Here is a 20,585-nt window from a genome sequence, read left to right on the forward strand (position 1 = left end):
AAAGGTTAGGAGTAGAAGTGTGGTATTGCTGAAGGTTAGGAGAAGTGTTGGGTGATGAAGGTTAGGAAGAGAAGTGTTGGGGTGCTGAAGGTTAGGAGAAGTATTAAAGTGCTGGCAACAGCAGGAAATATAGTGTGAAGTTTCAAGGGAGATTTGTCACCCCTTCTCAATACAAGGGGAATGTTCTGGTAAATCTACACACTCCATTGCAGAGGGAGCCCAAGTAGAAGACTGACAGTAGAAAAGAAAAAAACACAAAGCCATTACTATTTCACGAGTGTAAATACAGAAGACATGGAGAAGTAGGTATTCACACACATGGACACATTTGAAGGCAATGGCCAACAAAAAGTTAAGCAGCAATGTGCTTCTTTTACAGACCAAGCTTAGTTTACATGGTCACTTTAAGATAATAAAACGGCCAAAAGGAACAGTTATGTGCATTATTATTGTAAGTGGAAGAATCATTATGATATTATCTGCTACTACCTGTGTATTTCAATTGTATGATTTATTTGGAATATGGAATATTTAGCACTGATCCTTGTTGAATAGAGTTTATTGTAAGGAAATTCTGTGTCTTGTTTTAGAGCTGTTAAAATAATATGAATAATAGAGGACTAAACTTAACCACTCACAAATAAACTACCTGCACAAACAACTAAAAGTAGATAGAAGATGATGTCAGTATAATGAGAACAAAGAGAGATGTATGGTACTGAACTGTATAAAAGGAGGGGAGAGAAGCCATCTCATTGTATTGTCATTGTGATACCCATGCTGGAGAGGTCTGTGTCACAATGGAGAATTATAGGCTTTAATTAAAGAAGAACCCAGTGATCGGAGCTATGGTCATATCATATACCTACATCTTCCAGTTCTGTGTGATCCTGCAATGTATGACACTCTGGAGATCAGGAATGCAGAGTCCGGCCTGTACCCTTCATTTTACTGATGCGTTTGATGAGTTCCAATATTTTCAGGATGGAGATTTGATCATTGGAGGAGTGCTCACTGTGAGGTCAAAAGTAGATCTATTATCACCTGAAAAAAAGATATACAGGTATGTAACTTACTTGCTAGGAAGAGAAAAATGTGATCAGTGTGACAAAGAACAACAAATAGGACTTTACAAAATGATTGGAAGAAATGCATGTGATGGAAATATTATAAAAATGTATATAGAATGTCTTCTCATTTACATGCAAACCAAGCTGTCCAGAAAGTGACAGGGGGAAGGTGACAGTGAAAGGGGTGGCTGACGGTGGCCACAGGGTGGGTGATGGTGACAGAGAGTGGGTGACGGTGACTGGGGGTGGGTGACAGTGGCAGAGAGTGTGTGGCGGTGACCGGGGGTGGATAACGGTGACAGAGAGTAGGTAACGGTGACTGGGGGATTGTGTGACCGTGACAGAGAGTGGGTGATGGTGACCGGGGGTGGGTGACGGTGACAGAGAGTGGGTGACGGTGACAGGGATGGGTGAAGGTGACCGGGGGTGGGTGATTGTAACAGAAAGTGGATGACAGTTACCGGGGGTAGGTGGTGGTGACAGAGAGTGGGTGACAGTGACTGGGGGTGGGTGACGGTGACAGAGAGTGGGTGACGGTGACCAGGGATGGGTGACGGTAACAGAGAGTGGGTGATGGTGACTGGGGTTGAGTGACAGAGAGTGGGTGGCGGTGACCGGGGTGGGTGACAGTGACAGAGAGTGTTTGACGGTGACCGGAGCTGGGTGATGGTGACAGAGAGTGGGTGATGGTGACAGTGATGGGTGATGGTGACAGAGAGTGGGTGATGGTGACAGGGGTGGGTGACGGTGACTGGGAGTGGGTGACGGTGACAGAGATTGGGTGACGGTGACAGAGAGTGGGTGATGGTGACCAGGGGTGGGTGACGGTGACAGAGAGTGGGTGATGGTGACAGGGATGGGTGACGGTGACAGGGGCTAGGTGAAGGTGACAAGGGCTGGGGGACGTTGATAGGGGATGGGTGACAGTCACAAAACTTGTTACAATCTATAACAGTATCAGGGAGTTGGAGAAGTTGCTGGAAGAGTCTTTTCTTTAACCACTTCAATACCAGGCACTTAAACACCTTCCTGCCCAGACCAATTTTCAGCTTTCAGCGCTGTCGCACTTTGAATGACAATTGCGCGGTCATGCTACACTGTACCCAAATGAATTTTTATAATTTTTTTCCCACAAATAGAGCTTTCTTTTGGTGGTATTTGATCACCTCTACGGTTTTTATTTTTTGCGCTACAAATAAAAAAATACCGAAAATTTTGAAAAAAAAATGTTTTTTTTGTTTCAGTTTCAAAACTTTGCAAATAAGTAAGTTTTCTCCTTCACTGATGGGCACTGATGGGGTTACACTGATGGGCAATGATAAGGCAGCACTGATGGGCACTGATGAGGTGGCACCAATGAAGTGGCACTGATGAGGTGGCATTGATGGACACCGATATGTGGCACTGATAGGCGGCACTGATGGGTGGCACTGTTGGGCGACACGGATGGGCACTGATAGGTGGCACAAATTGGCACGGATTGGCATGGATGGGCATGGATAGGTGGCACAGGTGGGCATGGGTTAGGCAGCACAGGTGGGCATGGGTAGGCGGCACAGGTGGGCATGGGTAGGCGGCACAGGTGGGCATGGGTAGGTGGCACAGGTGGGCATGGGTAGGCGGCACATGTGGGCATGGGTAGGCGGCACAGGTGGGCATGGGTAGGCACTGATAGGCAGCACAGATGGGAACTGATAGGCAGCATTGTATTATAATATATTATACTAATGGATGCCAATCAGTGCCAATCAATAATGCATGCCAATCAGTGATGCCCATTGTGGGCACTGATTGGCATCCATTATGGGCACTGATTGGCATCCATTGTGGCACTGATTGCAATCCCTGGTGGTCTAGGGTGGCATACCTTTGTCCTTGGCATCCCTGGTGGTCTAGTGGCGTCCCTGGTGGTCCAGTGTGGGCATCCTCGGGGGGGCTGTGCTGATAATCGATCAGCACAGACCCCCCCTGTCAGAGGAGCAGCCGATCGGCTCTCCTCTACTCGCGTCTGACAGACGCGAGTGAGGAAAAGCCGATCACCAGCTTTTCCTATTTACACTGTGATCAGCCGTGATTGCACACGGCTGATCACATGGTAAAGAGTCTCCGTCGGAGACTCTTTACCGAGATCGTAGTTGCCGGGTGTCAGACTGACACCCCGCAACAACGATCGCCGCGATGCGCGCCCCCGGGGGCGCGCAGCGGCTCATAATCCTGATCACGTCATATGACGTCCGGTCAGGATTATGAAACCACTTTGCCGCCGTCTATTTGCTATAGGGCGGGCGGCAAGTGGTTAAAGCTGAAAAGTGTGGGGATTCCTTCATTGGCTCTGTTTGTGTTGATGGATCGATCGTTTACTTTTTGTTGTTGCAAAAGAAATCACTTTAACCGCTTATCCACTCAAGGACCAGGCCTCTTTTTCAGACTCGATGTTTACATGTTTAAAACAGTTTTTTTTGCTAGAAAATTACTTAGAACTCCCAAACACTTTATATTGTTTTTTTTTTCTAACACCCTAGAGAATAAAATGGCGGGCATTGCAATACTTTTTTCACACCGTATTTGCGGAGTGGTCTTACAAGCGCACTTTTTTTGGAAAAAATTCACTTTTTTGAATAAAAAAATATGACAACAGTAAAATTAGCCCAATTTTTTATACTGTGAAAGATAATGTTATGCCGAGTAAATTGATACCCAACATGTCACGCTTCAAAATTGCGCACGCTCGTGGAATGGCGTCAAACTTTTAGCCTAAAAAATCTCCATAAACGCCCTTTAAAAAATTCTACAGGTTGCATTTTTTGAGTTACAGAGGAGGTCTAGGGCTAGAATTATTGCTCTCGCTCTACCGATCGCGGCGATACTTCACATGTGTGGTTTGACCACCGTTTTCATATGCGGGCGCTACTCACGTATGCGCTCACTTCAGCTCGTCGTGACGGGGTGTTTTTAAAAACTTTTTTTTTTCTTACTTATTTTAATTAATTTTATTTATTTTACACTGTTTAAAAAAAAAATGGATCACTTTTATTCCTATTACAAGGAATGTAAACATCCCTTGTAATAGAATAAAGCATGACAGATCCTCTTAAATATGAGATCTGGGGGTCAAAAAGTCCTCAGGTCTCATATTTGGACTTAAATGCAAAAAAAAAAAAAAAAAAAGTCATTTGAAAAAACGACATTAAAAAAATATACCTTTAAGAGGTATGGGCGGAAGTGAAGTTTTAACATCGCTTCCACCCTCCTATGGTATAGAGACGAGTGGGGGGCATCTTAGCCTCACTCGTCTCTATACCTAGCTAGGAAAAGGACCCGATCGCCTCCGCTGCTACCAACGGCTCCGGTAAGCGGCAGGAGGGGGGGTACCTCTCCCGCCGTTGATAATGGTGATCTCCTGGCAAACCCGCCAGGGAGACCACCGTTATCATACTGAAGAGATGGATATCTCGGTTGTGGCAGCAGCTGCTGCCGTTACCAAGATATCCCTCTTCAAAAATTGGACGTACAGTGGTGTGAAAAAGTGTTTGCCCCCTTCCTCATTTCCTGTTCCTTTGCATGTTTGTCACACTTAAGTGTTTCGGAACATCAAACCAATTTAAACAATAGTCAAGGACAACACAAGTAAACACAAAATGCAATTTGTAAATGAAGGTGTTTATTATTAAAGGTGAAAAAAAATCCAAACCATCATGGCCCTGTGTGAAAAAGTGATTGCCCCCTAAACCTAATAACTGGTTGGGCCACCCTTAGCAGCAACAACTGCAACCAAGCGTTTGTGATAACGTGCAATGAGGCTTTTACAGCGTCCTGGAGGAATTTTGGCCCACTCATCTTTGCAGAATTGTCCTAATTCAGTTACATTAGAGGGTTTTCGAGCATGAACGGCCTTTTTAAGGTCATACCACAACATCTCAATAGGATTCAGGTCAGGACTTTGGCTAGGCCACTCCAAAGTCTTCATTTTGTTTTTCTTCAGCCATTCGGTGGTGGACTTGCTGGTGTGTTTAGGATCATTGTCCTGCTGCAGAACCCAAGTTCGTTTCAGCTTGAGTACACGAACAGATGGTCGGACATTCTCCTTCAGGATCTCTTGGTAGACAGCATAATTCATAGTTCCTTTTATCACGGCAAGTCTTCCAGGTCCTGAAGCAGCAAAACAGCCCCAGACCATCACACTACCACCACCATATTTTACTGTTGGTATAATGTTCTTTTTATGAAATGCAGTGTTCCTTCTACGCCAGATATACTTGGACACACACCTTCCAAAGTGTTCCACTTTTGTCTCAAAAGTCTTGGGGATCATCAAGATGTGTTGTGGAGAAATTGAGACGAGCTTTGATGTTCTTTTTGCTCAGCAGTGGTTTTCTCCTTGGAACTCTGCCATGCAGGCCATTTTTGCCCAGTCTTTTCCTGATGGTGGAGGCATGAACGCTGACCTTAACTGAGGCAAGTGAGGCCTGCAGTTCCTTGGACGTTGTTGTGGGGTCTTTTGTGACCTCTTGGATGAGTCGTCGCTGCGCTCTTGGGGTAATTTTGGGTGGCCGGCCACTCCTGGGAAGGTTCACCACTGTTCCATGTCTTCGCCATTTGTGGATAATGGCTCTCACTGTGGTTCGTTGGATTCCCAAAGCTTTGGAAATGGCTTTATAACCCTTTCCAGACTGATAGATCTCAATTACTTTCTTTCTCAATTGTTTCTGAATTTCTTTGGGTCTCGGCATGATGTGTAGCTTTTAAGGATCTTCTGGTGGACCTTACTGTGTCAAGCAGCTCCTATTTAAGTGATGACTTGATTGTGAACAGGTGTGGCAATAATCAGGCCTGGGTGTGGCTAGAGAAATTGAACTCAGGTGTGGACAACCACAGTTATAGTATGTTTTAACAAGGGGGGGTAATCACTTTTTCACACAGGGCCATGATGGTTTGGATTTTTTTTCACCTTTAATAATAAACACCTTCATTTACAAATTGCATTTTGTGTTTACTTGTGTTGTCCTTGACTATTGTTTAAATTGGTTTGATGTTCCGAAACACTTAAGTGTGACAAACATGCAAAGGAACAGGAAATGAGGAAGGGGGCAAACACTTTTTCACACCACTGTACATCGTCATGCGCTGGTCGTTAAGTGGTTAAGGACTGCACATTTACCTCGGCAGAATAGCATGGCTGGGCACAAGCACGTACAGGTACATTGCTCTTTAAGTGCCTAGCCATGGGTTGCGAGCGCACCGTGGGGGCGGGCTCGCGACCCGGTCCTGAGCTCTGTGACCGTGCCCCCGGGACCTAACTTTTGCGCAAACCAATCAATAATCGCTAATTGCATTTTTTTTAACAAAAATATGTAGAAGAATACGTATCGGCCTAAACTGAGGGTAATAAAAAAATTATACATTTTTGGGGAATATTTATTATAGCAAAAGGTAAAAATCGTCGCTCTATTTTTGTTTATAGCGCAAAAAATAAAACCACAGAGGTGATCAAATACCACCAAAAGAAAGCTCTATTTGTGGTAAAAAAAGGACGCCAATTTTGTTTGGGAGCCACGTCGCATGACCGCGCAATTTTCAGTTAAAGCGACGCAGTGCCGAATCGCAAAAAGGGGCCTGGTCATTTGGCTGCAAATTGGTGCGGGGCTTAAGTGGTTAAATCCTCCCCATTGAAACATTGCATTCTGGCAGCGAGACTCTCCACTTTCAGAATACAAAGATTTGTGTTCTGCTAGGCCTCTGCTTTCAGAAAATATATTATGTTCCGCGAGGCTTTGAGATCATTTTACAACTAAAAATTATGATTTTTATATATGTGCAAGAGAAAAAAAAGAGAAAAAAAAAGATCTAGAGGGGACAAGGTTAAATTGGGGAGGGGGGGGCGTTGTAGAAAGTGTTACGTGCGCTCACACTTTAATTCAAATTAATTTAAATAATTACACTGCGCTAAAGACTGTATCCTTTCTAATAAAAATATTAATAAAATTAATAAATGTTGCTACTTAAAAACCAAACAACGATCATCAATTGGGCTATTAATATTATTGTACAAACCAATGATTAATCACACAGTAGTGTATAGCACTACATGTAAATGTCAAAATCACTTAACATTGCATACAAATATATTAACAAATCAATGAAATGAGAAAAAACAAAATTAAAATGAATAATGTGCAACATTTTGTGCCTGTAACAAACAATTACAGGAGCTTTAAATGTGAGTGGTATACTTTTTAATAAATACAATTTTCTTTTCAAATGTTTTTATTGAGATTTTTAGCAGAGTTAGTTACAACAAGGGTTACAAAACAAAAAAAAAAATAATATATAGTAATAAAAGTAACATAACACAGTATAATGTAGTGACAGGGTTTTCTCAGCATAATATAGCATAGAAACAAATAATCCACAATAAAGAATAAAGTAGTATTCCTAAGTATCTAATATTCATAGTCATAAAGGGACTCGAACAAGAGTAAGTCTCTTAAAATTTGTATAATAAAGTCTGTAATATAATTATTGTAAGATTTATAAATAGCGATATGGATAATGGCCACTTCTGGACCCCAAGACACCCCTCACAGGGATCTATCTGTGTCTTGGAGTACCTAGGCCAACATCCTAAAGGAAATTCAAACACAGTAGTTATCTTTTATGAAGGAAAATAAAGATCTATTCTTACTCCGCAGCTCAATTCAGATAAACAAATATGTGATATATTTGTCACTTTGCTATGAAATTATTTTTAAAGCCATCCAAAAAAAAAAATATTAAAACGCACAGGAGTTCTTTCTTCTATATGATTAAAGAATCAGCATTATCTAAATTGTGGAAGTATAATTTTTGTACCATGTACTCCAAGGTTCCCATAGTTGTTGTTCCTTAATATATAGGGATTTGTCATTAGGAAATAACAATTCATAGGAGTGGTGGAGTTGGGTTAATTCTATAACTTCTGTCATAGTAGGAAGAGAGTCAGTTTTCCATTTTCTAGTTATGGATAGTCTCGCAGCTAAAAGTATATGTGTTACTACTTTACGATATTGTTTGGGAATCGTATGTAAATTCATATTCAGAATGGCTAGTTCTGGTGAAAGTTGAAGGACAATACCTGTTACGGAAGTGAGTAAATGGGAGATTGCCTGCCAGTAGTTATGTAAGCTTGGGCAGTCCCACATAATATGAAATAGGGTCCCCAATTGGGTACAATTTCTCCAGCAATTAGGTGACGAGTTCCCCTTGAATTTTGCTAGGATATGTGGAGTCAGGTATTGTCTTTGAACAATTTTTTGTGCCAGTTCCCATAGTGTAACACATGCAGTGGCCCTATATATGCTTCGTAGGGAAGCCATCCATTGTTTAATTGAAAAGTCTTGCCCCAAATCTTGTTCCCATTTAAGGAAGGAAGGTAGTTTGCTGGGTATGTTTTTTGGATTAAGTTGTGGATTGTGTAGCAGACACTTTTCTATTTGAATATATGTAGATCGCTCAGAATTCGGAAGCTGTAATTCATTACTTAACTGAGAAAAAGACTTTAATGAGCCCTGTTGGAAGAAGGAACCAAGTTTGATATCCCCACCCAAATTCCAGTCGTGTATTTGTACGCCAGGAATTAATGTTGGTATAATTGTTAGAGGAGGGTTTAACACCGTGATTGGAGTTTTATCCCATTTGTATGTGATGATTCTCTGCCAAGAGTGTAGCGTCGCTTTCACCGTTGGTGGGTATTGAGCTGTAATTGTGGACTTAATTTTCCTACTAAGTAACCAGAATTGCATATTAGGCTGTCGTGTGATGTCTTTCTCAATTTGTCCCCATAAAGTTTTAGGAGTAGGCAAGAACCATTCTTGCAATTGGGTCAAAAGAGTTGCGTCATAATAATCCTGTAGATCAGGTACGGTCGCACCACCTATATTTCTATGCTTAATTAGTATATGGTATGCGCAACGGGATTTTTTGCCATTCCATAGATATTTTCCCAAACTGCTTTGTAAGGATTTAAAGTAGTATTTAGGGATACATATTGGAAGGGACCTGAGTTGATATAATAATTTTGGTAAGGTCATCATTTTGAAAGCTGCCAGGCGACCAGCCCATGTAAATTCGAATTTACTAAGTGTTGTCAGATCTGTTTCAAAATGTTTCTTAAATGGTAAAAAGTTTGTTTTAAATAACTGTTTTGTTTTGTTAGTGAGAGTGATTCCTAAGTAAGAAATCCCCTCGTCTTTCCAGTGGTAGGGGTATTTATTAGACAATAACTGCCTGGTTGTGTTATCTAATCCTAGGTCTAAAATATTGGACTTAGTTTCATTGATTTTATAATATGATGCTGCTCCAAATGTCGTTAGTATATTTTGGAGATTCGGGAGAGATGAAATAGGATCAGACACTATAAGCACTATGTCATCTGCGAACAGACTTATTTTATTATCTATTTGCCCAATTTTTATACCAGATAGTTTTGTGTCAGATCGTATACGTTCTGCTAGAGGTTCGATGGCTAAATTAAATATTAAAGGAGATAAGGGGCAACCTTGTCGTGTTCCATTCGAGATGCCAAAGGGCCTAGACATCATATCATTTGTGTATACTCTCGCTGAGGGGCCCTTATACAGTGCAAAAATTGCCGATAAAATATTTCCACGAAAGCCAAATTTTAAAAGCACTGACTGTAAATAGCCCCAATGGACCCTATCAAACGCCTTCTCTGCATCCAAAGAAAGGAGCAGAGAAGGCGTTTGATGTCTCTCAGTGAAGTGTATAATATCAATCAGACGTCTTGTTGCATCTGAAGATTGTCGACCTTTAGTAAAGCTTGATCTTTGTGAATGAGGTCTGGTATGTAGTTCATCAGTCGATTCGCTATTGCTTTGGCGTATATTTTGATGTCAATGTTCAATAATGAAATCGGTCTGAAATTTTGGGGAGCATTGGGATCTTTGCCTGGTTTCGGCAGTGTTATGATCAAGGCCTGAAGCATCTCAGCCGGAAATTCTGATTTGGATGCCGCTTCGTTAAAAAGTGAGCATAAGTGGGGAGCCAGTATATCTCGAAGTAATTTATAGTATTCTCCTATCATTCCATCTGGGCCCGGAGATTTATTGTTGGGCAGGGAGTCTATAGTTCTAGCAATTTCTTCCACTGAAAATGGGACGTTAAGATCAGAGATTTGATCAGTAGTTAATGATGGGAGACTAATAGTATCTAAGAAATCACTTATTATCTTTGGGGTAGGTGTGGGAGTTTGAGAATCATCTTTAAGATTGTAAAGGGAGCTATAATAACAGCTAAATGCATTCGCTATGTCTTGGGGGTCTTGCAATTTTTCTATAGTAATAGGGTGGTATAGATATGGAATCTTTGATTTGGAATATCTGCCTTTGATCCGAAGTGCCATGTTTTTTCCTGCTTTGTTGCTAGTATGGTAATATTTAGCTTTAAGTTTTCTAGTATGTTTTTCAAATGTATCCAATAAAGTCGTTCTGAGTTCCTGTCGTAATATTTGTAGTTTAGTTTTCAGTTGTTGTGATGGGTGAGATTGGTTTTGGGAATCTAATGTTTTAATGTCAGCAGTAAGCTTCTCAATGAGTTTCGTTTTATTTTTAATAAATACAATTTTATTGAATTAATGCGCTATTTTAAGCCTTCCTTCTTTTCTTGCACACATATGCGGTGTGATGAGACTTGTCCACCATAGGATGTTATAATCAAGTGATGACTGATTAACAATTAACCACTTCAGCCCCAGAAGAATTTATCCCCTTCCTGACCAGAGTACTTTTTACAATTTGCCACTGTGTCGCTTTAACTGCTAATTGCGCAGTCATGTAATGCTGTACCCAAATGAAATGTGCGTCCTTTTTTTCCCCACAAACAGAGCTTTCTTTTGATGGTATTTGATTGCCTCTGCGATTAAATTTTTTGCAATATAAGCAGAAAAATACCAAATATTTTGCAAAAAATTATATTTTCTAATTTTGTTATGAAAAATTCCAATAAACTCAATTTTAGTCATACATTTGGGCCAAAATGTATTCAGCCACATGGCAAAAAATGTATATTTATTGGTTTGCGCAAAAGTTATAGTATTTACAACCTAGGGTACATTTTCTGGAATTTACACAGCTTTTACTTTATGACTGCCTATCTAATTTCTTGAGGTGCTAAAATGGCAGCGCAGTACAAACCCCCCCCCCCCCCAAATGACCTAATTTTAGAAAGTAGACACCCCAAGGAAATTGCTGAGAGGCATGTTGAGCCCATTGAATATTTTTTTTTTGTCCCAATTGATTAAATAATTACAAAAAATAAATGTACAAAAGGTTGTCACTAAATTATATATTGCTCATACATGCCATGGTTATATGTGGAATTGCAACCCAAAATACATTCTGCTGCTTCTCCTGAGTACGGGAAAACCACATGTGTATGACTTTTTGGGAGCCTAGCCACGTAAGGGGCCCTCGAAAATCAAGCACCGCCTTCAGTATTTCTAGTAATGTTGCTTCTCTCCGCCAAGCACACCAGCGTAAGCACGGCATGGCATAATTTTGCCTGCGTACTTGTGTAGCCCCTTGAATGCCTACGGAGCACCGCTGGTTCTGAGGAAAAAGCACAGGAAGAGGCCATGGAGGAAGAAGAAGAGGGGGTGGAGGAGAGAGGTGTGTCACAATCACCAGCAGCAGCATTTTGGAGGCGTGGTGGTGGAAAAACCTCCAACACTACTGCACCTAGTCCTGCATTCTTCCCAGCTGCCAGAAGAGTCACCCAATGCGTGGGAAAGATAGGTAACGTCCCTGTCGATGCCTGCTGGACCATGAGTCATCGGTAATATGCACCTTACCACTGACCTCCCTGTCCAGCGAGGCATGGACATTGCCTGCCACATGGCGGTAGAGAGCCGTAATTGCCTTCTGTGATAAAAAGTGGCGTTTGGGAAACTGCCACTGAGGAACCGCACATTGCACAAACTCACGGAAGGGGGCCGAGTCTACCAAATGAAAAGACAGCAGTTGAAGTGCTAGCAATATAGCCAAGCTAGCATTCAACTGCTGGGCATGAGAATGGCTGGCATGAACTTCTTTTGATGGTCCAGCAGCTGGGGAAATTTGCCTGGTACAATTGGACATTGGTGTACAACTAGCAGATTGCCCGCAAGTACTTGGCTGTGACACACCTAATTCTACACCTTCATTCCTCTCAGTGCAGGTTTCAGAGAGGACTGAAGGTATAGTGGGGTTGGAGATCCCAACTGATGAGGAGCAAGGAGAGGTCTGCTTTGTTCTTTGGTGTGAGTCTTTTAGGTACGCTTGCAAACGAACGGCATGGCAGGTCGACATATGTCTGGTCAAGCATGTGGTGCCCAAGCGACTGATGTTTTGGCCACGCGAGATACGCTTGAGACATATGTTGCAAATAGTAGTGGTGTGATCTGATGCATTCGTCTCAAAAAGGCCCACACCAAAGAACTTTTGGAATAACACACAGAGGCAGTGCCCTGCACATGCGGAGCTCTGCGATGTGATTCAGTCGGTGTGCTGCCCTTAAGCTGGCTCCTGGAGGGCATCCTGCCTTGTTGGAGATGTGCCTCCTCCTCCTCCTCCTCCTCTCTCCTATCAGGTACCCACATGGAGTCAGTAACCCCATCATCCCCTCCCTCTTCATCACTGGAGCAAACCTGGCAGTATGCTGCAGTTGGTGGAACATGATTGCTAGATTGCTGTCCTTCTTGGGCATCCCCTCTCTCTGGGCTCACGTTGCTACCTTCCTCTAGCTGGGTATTATCATCAGAGCCTTCAAAACGCCGGGCATCCTCATGGAGCATGTACCCAATACTGTGCTCAAACAGTTTGGAGGACTCCTCAGGAGGACATGGTGGGGCTAAGGAAGGAGTGACTGATGCCATTGAGAAGAGGGAAGAGGCCACATTGGCAGCTGCTTTGCCAGTATCCTGAACCTGGGTGAGTGTCAGGGCTGGCTTAGCCCTTCCTTCTCTGGGCTGGCTGCTCATCTGTCCGCTAATTGCCAGCCCTCATCTCACTCCACAGTCACCCAGCTGTTCCTGATCCTACTCGTCTGACCTGCCTACTTCATCTCTGCCTTCACCCTGGTCAAATCACAAGAAACCATCTCTGGCGATTCTGTTTAAAGAGTGGCTTGCTGACATCCCTTCTGGCTCCTTACCCTGCTTGCTGTTGCTCCACTAGGATCCCTGACTTCTGGCCTGGCTGATTACCCGATCTGGTTATTGAACTCTGGAATGGCTGACTACTTGATCCAGTTACTGGACTCTGGCTATGCTTTGACTATGCTTACTCTATTTACCTTTTTCTTTTTTATTAATAAACAAGTGTGATTTAATTGTACTTCTGTCTCGGTATGGTTCATGGTTTCTGACAGTAGGCGAAGGCCATGAATTCAGGAGATACAGTCAATCCACTTGTCGGTAATATTTTTTCCAGATTGGATGAGCAAGATCACCTTATGGATCAGTTTGCCATAGCGTTACAAACTCTCCTGAGTCGCGTGGCTCACCTGGAATCTCCCACTGTGGCTGCTCCGGTAGAACCTGAGTTGCAGGCTGTCCCTGCTGCTGCACCAATCTCTGTGCAGGCACCTGCCTCGAGTATTACCTCTATAAGTGGTATGTCTGGTTCCGCTCCGCTTACCCAGTGATTTAATGGCAATCCAGTTCAATGCAGTGGGTTTCTCAACCAGGTTGAGATTTACTTTGAAATGCTAATGATGCGCAGTACTATAACAGGGAATTTAGCCTAGGAGGCTAATAAATTCTATAGGCACTAAGATTGTTAGGTGATATATATACTACCACATAAAGTAAAGGAAGGTATGTAAAAACGGTATGCGTGTTTTATGAGGGGGTGGTAAGGGACCCTCACCACTATAACATGGTAATATTCAGGATAAAAAACAAATGGAATAAACAAGCATAAAAAAGAAAAAAAATCACAATAATTAAAACTAGTGATTCCCAATGCGATTTGTTAAAGCTGACAAAATCGCATAAAGTGCCAGTGCTAGACGATAAATAGATCCGTGAGGATATCTACTACACCATAAAGTAAATTAAACAATATACATAAAGCAGTCACAAAAAATCGTGATTTCCAATGCGATTTGTTCAAGCTGACAAAAACGCATAAAGTGCCAGTGCTAAACGGTAAATAGGTCCGTGAAATAATCTGCTACACCATAAGGTAAATTAAACAATATACATAAAGCAGTCACCAACTCAATAAATCAATTGTGCAGGGAGTGGTTGGTTGAAACTGACAAGAATCGCATAAAGTGCTTACAGCTGTAAGGTAAGGGGACACCCATATTTCGACCACACAGGACCACGTGGGATATATTCACCTTTACCACCACCACCACCGATTACATTGCTCTTTTATAGTGCACATATATCCAGACACCAGCACTTTATGCGATTTTTTGATATATGCGATTTTTGATATAATCGCCACCGGTTATTGCACAAGCAGAATGGACATTGTTATTGTTCAATTTTTATATATAATTTTCTTTTTATATGGATTTTAGGTATTGTACACAGCTTTTTGATTATTCTAGAGGGATTTTCTTTATTCCCTCAACACCAATATTGCTTATGCGTTTATTTTGATTTTCTGTCACTTTTTGCACAATTGAATTATTGAGCTGCTTACTGTCGCATCAATATTGCTTTGATTATTTTATGGTAGAGGACACCTGCACGTATTTTGTTCTATACCTCTTTTTTGGCACTAGCACTTTATGCGATTCTTGTCAGTTACAACCAACCACTCCCTGCACAATTGATTTATTGAGTTGGTGACTGCTTTATGTATATTGTTTAATTTACCTTATGGTGTAGCAGATTATTTCACGGACAATTTACCATTTAGCACTGGCACTTTATGCGTTTTTGTCAGCTTGAACAAATCGCATTGGAAATCACGATTTTTTGTGACTGCTTTATGTATATTGTTTAATTTACTTTATGGTGTAGTAGATATCCTCACGGATCTATTTATCGTCTAGCACTGGCACTTTATGCGATTTTGTCAGCTTTAACAAATCGCATTGGGAATCACTAGTTTTAATTATTGTGATTTTTTTTTCTTTTTTATGCTTGTTTATTCCATTTGTTTTTTATCCTGAATATTACCATGTTATAGTGGTGAGGGTCCCTTACCACCCCCTCATAAAACACGCATACCGTTTTTACATACCTTCCTTTACTTTATGCGGTAGTATATATATCACCTAACAATCTTAGTGCCTATAGAATTTATTAGCCTCCTAGGCTAAATTCCCTGTTATAGTACTGCGCATCATTTTGTCTTTTTACTTTGTAACTGGGGTTCAAGCACCCCACCTCAGTGTGTGCAGCAGTACGAATACTAGATTCTTTCCTGATTAGGCGCAGGAATAACTTTTTTCATATTTACTTTGAAATGCTGCCCCTGGCGTTTCCCATGGACAGAAGCAAAGTAGGTTTTGTGATATCTTTGCTTTCTGAGAGAGCCTTGGCCTGGGCTAACCCTCTATGGGAGGCGCAAAAACCTGTTGTCTTGAGTTACCCTCAGTTTGTGGCCTCCTTTAAAGCGGTAGTAAACCCGCATTTTTTTTTTTTTTTTTTTAAAACCTGCAAAGCAAAAGGCATAATGAGCTAGTATGCACCGCATACTAGCTCATTATGAAATACTTACCTTAGAACGAGGCCCCGACATCTCGCCCGATCCACGCCGAGGAAGCCGACATGCTCCCTCGGCGTCTCTTCCGGGTATCGCGGCTCCGGCGCTGTGAGTGGCCGGAGCCGCGATATCGTCACTCCCGCGCATGCGCGCGGGAGATTTAAATCCGGCCGGACGAGCGCTGCCGGATTTTCGCGGAGAGAACCCCCTTGTGCGCATGCGCCGCTGCAGTCAGCGGCGCATACCGAGGGGAATATCTCCTAAACCGTACAGGTTTAGGAGATATTTTTTTTACCTACAGGTAAGCCTTATTATAGGCTTTCCTGTAGGTAAAAGTTAAAAAAGTGGGTTTACTTCCACTTTAAAAGGGTATTTGATGTTCCCACATGCTCCGCTTCTGCTGCTAAGTGCCTCATGTCCATCAAACAGAGTACAAGAACTGTTGCCGACTACGCCATTGAATCCCGTACTCTGGCAGCAGAGGTTGCTTGGAACAATGAGGCCCTCATGGCTGCTATTTCTCATTGTCTCTCGGATTCCATCAAGGATGAGATAGCAGCCCGAGATATACCCACTGAGCTGGAGAGCTTGATCTCGTTTGCCATCCTCATTGACTCCAGACTCAGAGAAAGATCTTCTCTGAAAGAGCCCTTGCGGAAGCCTCCTGTATGTTTGCCTCCGAGCTCTGAAGTCCCATCCGTGCCTCCCTCACCTCCCATGCCTCTTGGTACCGAGTCGGTCAGTGAAGATGAACCCATGCACTTGGGCTTCATGCGTCTCTCTGCAGATGAGAGAGCCTTTAGGAGGAGGGAGAGATTGTGCCTTTATTGTGAGATCACTTTTTGAAGTCTTGTCCTACCCATCTAGGGAACTCCCGGACCTTGAGGTCTTGTCATGGACAGACCTTAGGTGGCGTTGTTTCGTGCCCAGTTATCCAGAAGGATAAGCCCCTGGTTTCGGTCATCCTTTCTTGGGCTGAGTCGTCCATCGAGATACAGGCTCTAATTGACTCTGGGGCTGCAGGCCTGTTCATTGATGCTGCATTTGTTTCGCAGCACTCAAATCCACTGCATGAGACGGTTCCATTGTCCATGGCCGTAGGGGCTCTTCACCATGAGATAATCCAATTCCAAGTTATTTCCTCACCCTGGTTTCCACTGGTTATCCTTGGTTACAGAGGCACAACCCCTCTTTTGATTGGCTCCGTGCTGAGGTTCTCTCCTGGTCACCACAATGCAGTGAGACATGCTTCCTGAAGGTATCCAAGGTCCTGTGCACCTCTTCACTCTCATCCCTGCCGGAGGAGTACCGCGATTTCAGCGATGTCTTTGACAAAGGTCAAGCCGGTAGTTTGCCTCCACACCGGTCTTATGATTGCGCAATTGACCTTCAGCCTGGTGCCATACCTCCTTGTGGCCGGGTTTACCATTTGTCGGTCTTGGAGGATAAGGCCATGGAGGAGTATGTGGCAGACGCACTTTCTCGAGGTTTCATCCTCAAATCCTCATCTCCTGCTGGTGCTGGTTTCTTCTTTGTGAAGAAGAAGAGTGGTGAACTGAGACCTTGTATAGATTATAGGGGTCTCAATGGTGTCACGATTAAGAATGCCTACCCGATTCCGTTGATTACAAAGATATTTGACCGCCTCAAGGGAGCAATGGTTTTCACAAAGCTTGACTTGAGAGGGGCATACAATCTAGTGCACATTAAGGAGGGCGATGAGTGGAAAACTGTGTTTAATACCAGAACACGCCATTATGAGTACCTGGTAATGCCTTTTGGCCTTTGTAACGCCCTGGCAGTTTTCCCGGAATTTATTAACGTTGTCCTCCGAGATTTGTTGCAGTTATGTGTGGTGGTTTATCTCGATGATATCCTCATATTTTCCAAGTCCCTGGAGAGCCACCACACCGATGTCTGTCGTGTCCTTCAGAAACGAAGAGAGAACAATCTCTATTGTAAACTGGAGAAGTGAGAGTTCCATCGTGAACAGGTTACATTCCTGGGCTATTTGAGTTCCACTGATTGTTTTTTGATGGACCCAGAGAAACTTTCGGCAGTCCTACAGTGGCCTCGACCCGTGGGTTTACGTCCTCTGCAGGATTTCCTGGGCTTTGCCAACTAAGTTTAATCGTAACTTCTCATCTCTGGTCAAGCCCCTGACTGATATGACCAGAAAGGATGGTAACCCACAGAGTTGGTCTCCGGAGTCCATTAAGGCCTTTGAGACTCTCAAGGCTGCCTTTGTTTCTGCTCCTGTGTTGGCACATCCTGATCTTATGTTGCCTTTTATCCTAGAAGTTGATGCTTCTGAGACTGGAGTTGGCACCCTTCTGCCTCAACGTCCTAACTCTGAGAGGCATCCGTGTGGCTACTTTTCCAAGACATTGTCCCCTGCAATTATGAGATTGGTGTCAGAGAGTTGTTGGCGATCCTTTTAGCCCTGAAAGAATGGACACATCTCCTTGAAGGTACCACTGTGCCGGTTCTTATTCTTACTGACCATAAGAATCTTACATTCTTATCTGAAGCTAAGCGTCTCTCTCCCAGAAAGGGAGCAATGGGCACTTTTCTTGTCGAGTTTTAATTACATTGTCTCAATCTTACCCGGTACTAAGAATGTAAGGGCTGATGCCTTGTCACAACAATTTTCCTCCACTTCCAAGTCGGAGTCGGTACCGTTTCCTGAGATTCCTCCTGATCGTATCTTGGCTAGGGTTCGCATCAGTCTTATTTCTCCTTTGGGTGACAAAATTCTTGCTGCTCAGGTCCATGCTCCTCCTGATAAACCTTGTGACCACTGCTTTGTCCCAGAGAGTCTCCATACTGCCGTGTTCCAGACTTACCATTCTCCCAAGGCAGCTGGCCATCCTGTGAAGAATCATCTCATTTGGGCCATTTCCCAACAGTTCTGGTGGCCTAGTCTACGGGCTGATGTTACTGCCTTTGTAGCTGCCTGTTCCGTGTGTGCTCAGAGTAAGACTCCATGACACCTTCCAGTGGGCCTCCTACAATCCATACCCAATGGAGAGAGGCCCTGGACCCACCTGTCAATGGATTTAATTGTGGAGTTGCCCAACTCTCAAGGCAACACTGTTATCCTTATGGTGGTTGACTGGTTCTCAAAGATGTGTCATTGTATTACACTTAAGAAGTTGCCTATTTCTAAGTAACTGGCTTCCATTTTTGCTAGGGAGATCTTTCGCTTGGCAAGCTGATTGTCTCGGACAGGGGCAGTCAGTTTGTCTCCCAGTTCTGGCGAGCCTTTTGTGCACAGTTGGGAATCCAACTTGCCTTCTCTTCTGCGTATCACCCGCAGTCTAATGGGGCCACAGATCGAGCCAATCAGTCCTTGGAGAAATTCCTACATTGCTATATTTCTGACCACCATAACAACTGGTCAGCCTTATTACCATGGGCAGAGTTTGACTGAGATAGAACACTGACGCCAGCACCAAGATAGAGACTGAGCACTGATGCCAGCACCGTGATAGAGAGCACTGACACCAGCACTAATATGTCCGCCGCGAACAGCGCCAGAAGTCCGCCGGTTTGGCGATTCATGAACTAGCAAAGTTCGCAGTGAACCGACCGCTTGGCGAACCGCAAGGCCATCCTTAATCTCTGCCTTCGCCCTGGTCCCATCACAAGAAACCATCTCCTGCAGTTCTGTTTAAAGACTGGCTTGCTGACATCCCTTCTGGCTCCTTAGCCTGCTTTCTTTTGCTCCACTTGGATCCCTGAGTTATGGCTTGGCTGATTACCCGATCTGGTTATTGAACTCTGGACTGACTGATTACTCGATCCGGTTACTAGACTATGGCTATGCTTTGACTACGCTTACTCTATTTATCTTTTTATTTTTTATTAATAAACAATTGTGATTTAATTGTACTTCTGTCTCAGTCTGGTTCATGGTTTCTGACAGTGAGAGAGGATGAGGAGGATGAGGAGGGCTTGGTCATCCACTCTACCAAGTGTCAGGTCACCTTGAGGCCAGGTGACAGATGCACACCATAGGGATCAAGAGTGCACAGCAAGGTTGTGGACCCTACGGCTGACTGCTGCGGACGGGGGTCAAGGTTATAGGAAGGCAGGGCCGCCAAAACACTAAGATGGATCCCACCAGGGTTAGAGCGTAAGAGCCAGCAGGTGTTCACCAGAGCCTCTAGTGGTGAGGATGGACTTGGCTGCAACTGGCTCCAGGTCGCGACCCCCAGGGTCCCCCAGCTCACACCCACAGTAGGCAACAGGAGGATAGGGATGGTGAGGGACAAGCCAAGGTCGGGGCCACAAGCAGACAGGAATAGTCAGGGACACGCCAAAAGGTCAGGATCACAGGCAAACAGGGATAGTCAAGGACACGCCAAAGTCGGTAATGTAACAACAGCAGAGCACACGGTAGGTAACAGGAAGCTAACACACAAAGGTTGATCAGCAGGGTTGGCTTGCAGTGCACAGGTTAATATAGAGTTCTCTGATTGGAGCTAGGGTGGAGCCATGCCAGAGGATGGATTATAAAAGCAGTCAGATGAGGGTCGGCTGGTCTCTAGAAATCAACACATGGAGACAGGTAAGCAGACAAACTCTATTGCATAACCATGACACCAAGTCTTCGGCTTGTTGCGGCTCAACACGTCCAGCTGCCGAAAATAAGGACAAGCATGTCCCATGGCCACGTGCTGGTGAGGATGCACCTGGTCCACCACCAGCACTGTTGCTTCTAGACACAGAGCCTTCTTGCCCTCTTTTATTGGCTCGTGACTGTCTTCCTCTCCTTGTTGGCCTTCCAGACATACTAATGGCCTGCTGGGAG

At 43.7% G+C, this 20,585-nt stretch overlaps 1 protein-coding gene across 1 annotated transcript in view; it reads left to right on the forward strand.

The window, feature by feature from the left end:
• The first annotated feature begins 709 nt into the window (after window positions 1-709).
• LOC143940044 (vomeronasal type-2 receptor 26-like) overlaps window positions 710-20,585 on the forward strand; it is an 84,051-nt gene continuing 64,175 nt past the window's right edge. Inside the window, exon 1 of the mRNA XM_077461092.1 lies at window positions 710-1,063. Within this exon, the coding sequence (XP_077317218.1) occupies window positions 849-1,063 (215 nt within the window). The 5' untranslated portion in view covers window positions 710-848. The remainder of the gene's footprint in view (window positions 1,064-20,585) is intronic.

The sequence above is a fragment of the Lithobates pipiens genome, unplaced genomic scaffold (assembly GCF_037356315.1).
Source record: "Lithobates pipiens isolate NorthernLeopardFrog02 unplaced genomic scaffold, aLitPip1_a1.2 Scaffold_3, whole genome shotgun sequence".
Classification (NCBI taxonomy): domain Eukaryota; kingdom Metazoa; phylum Chordata; class Amphibia; order Anura; family Ranidae; genus Lithobates; species Lithobates pipiens.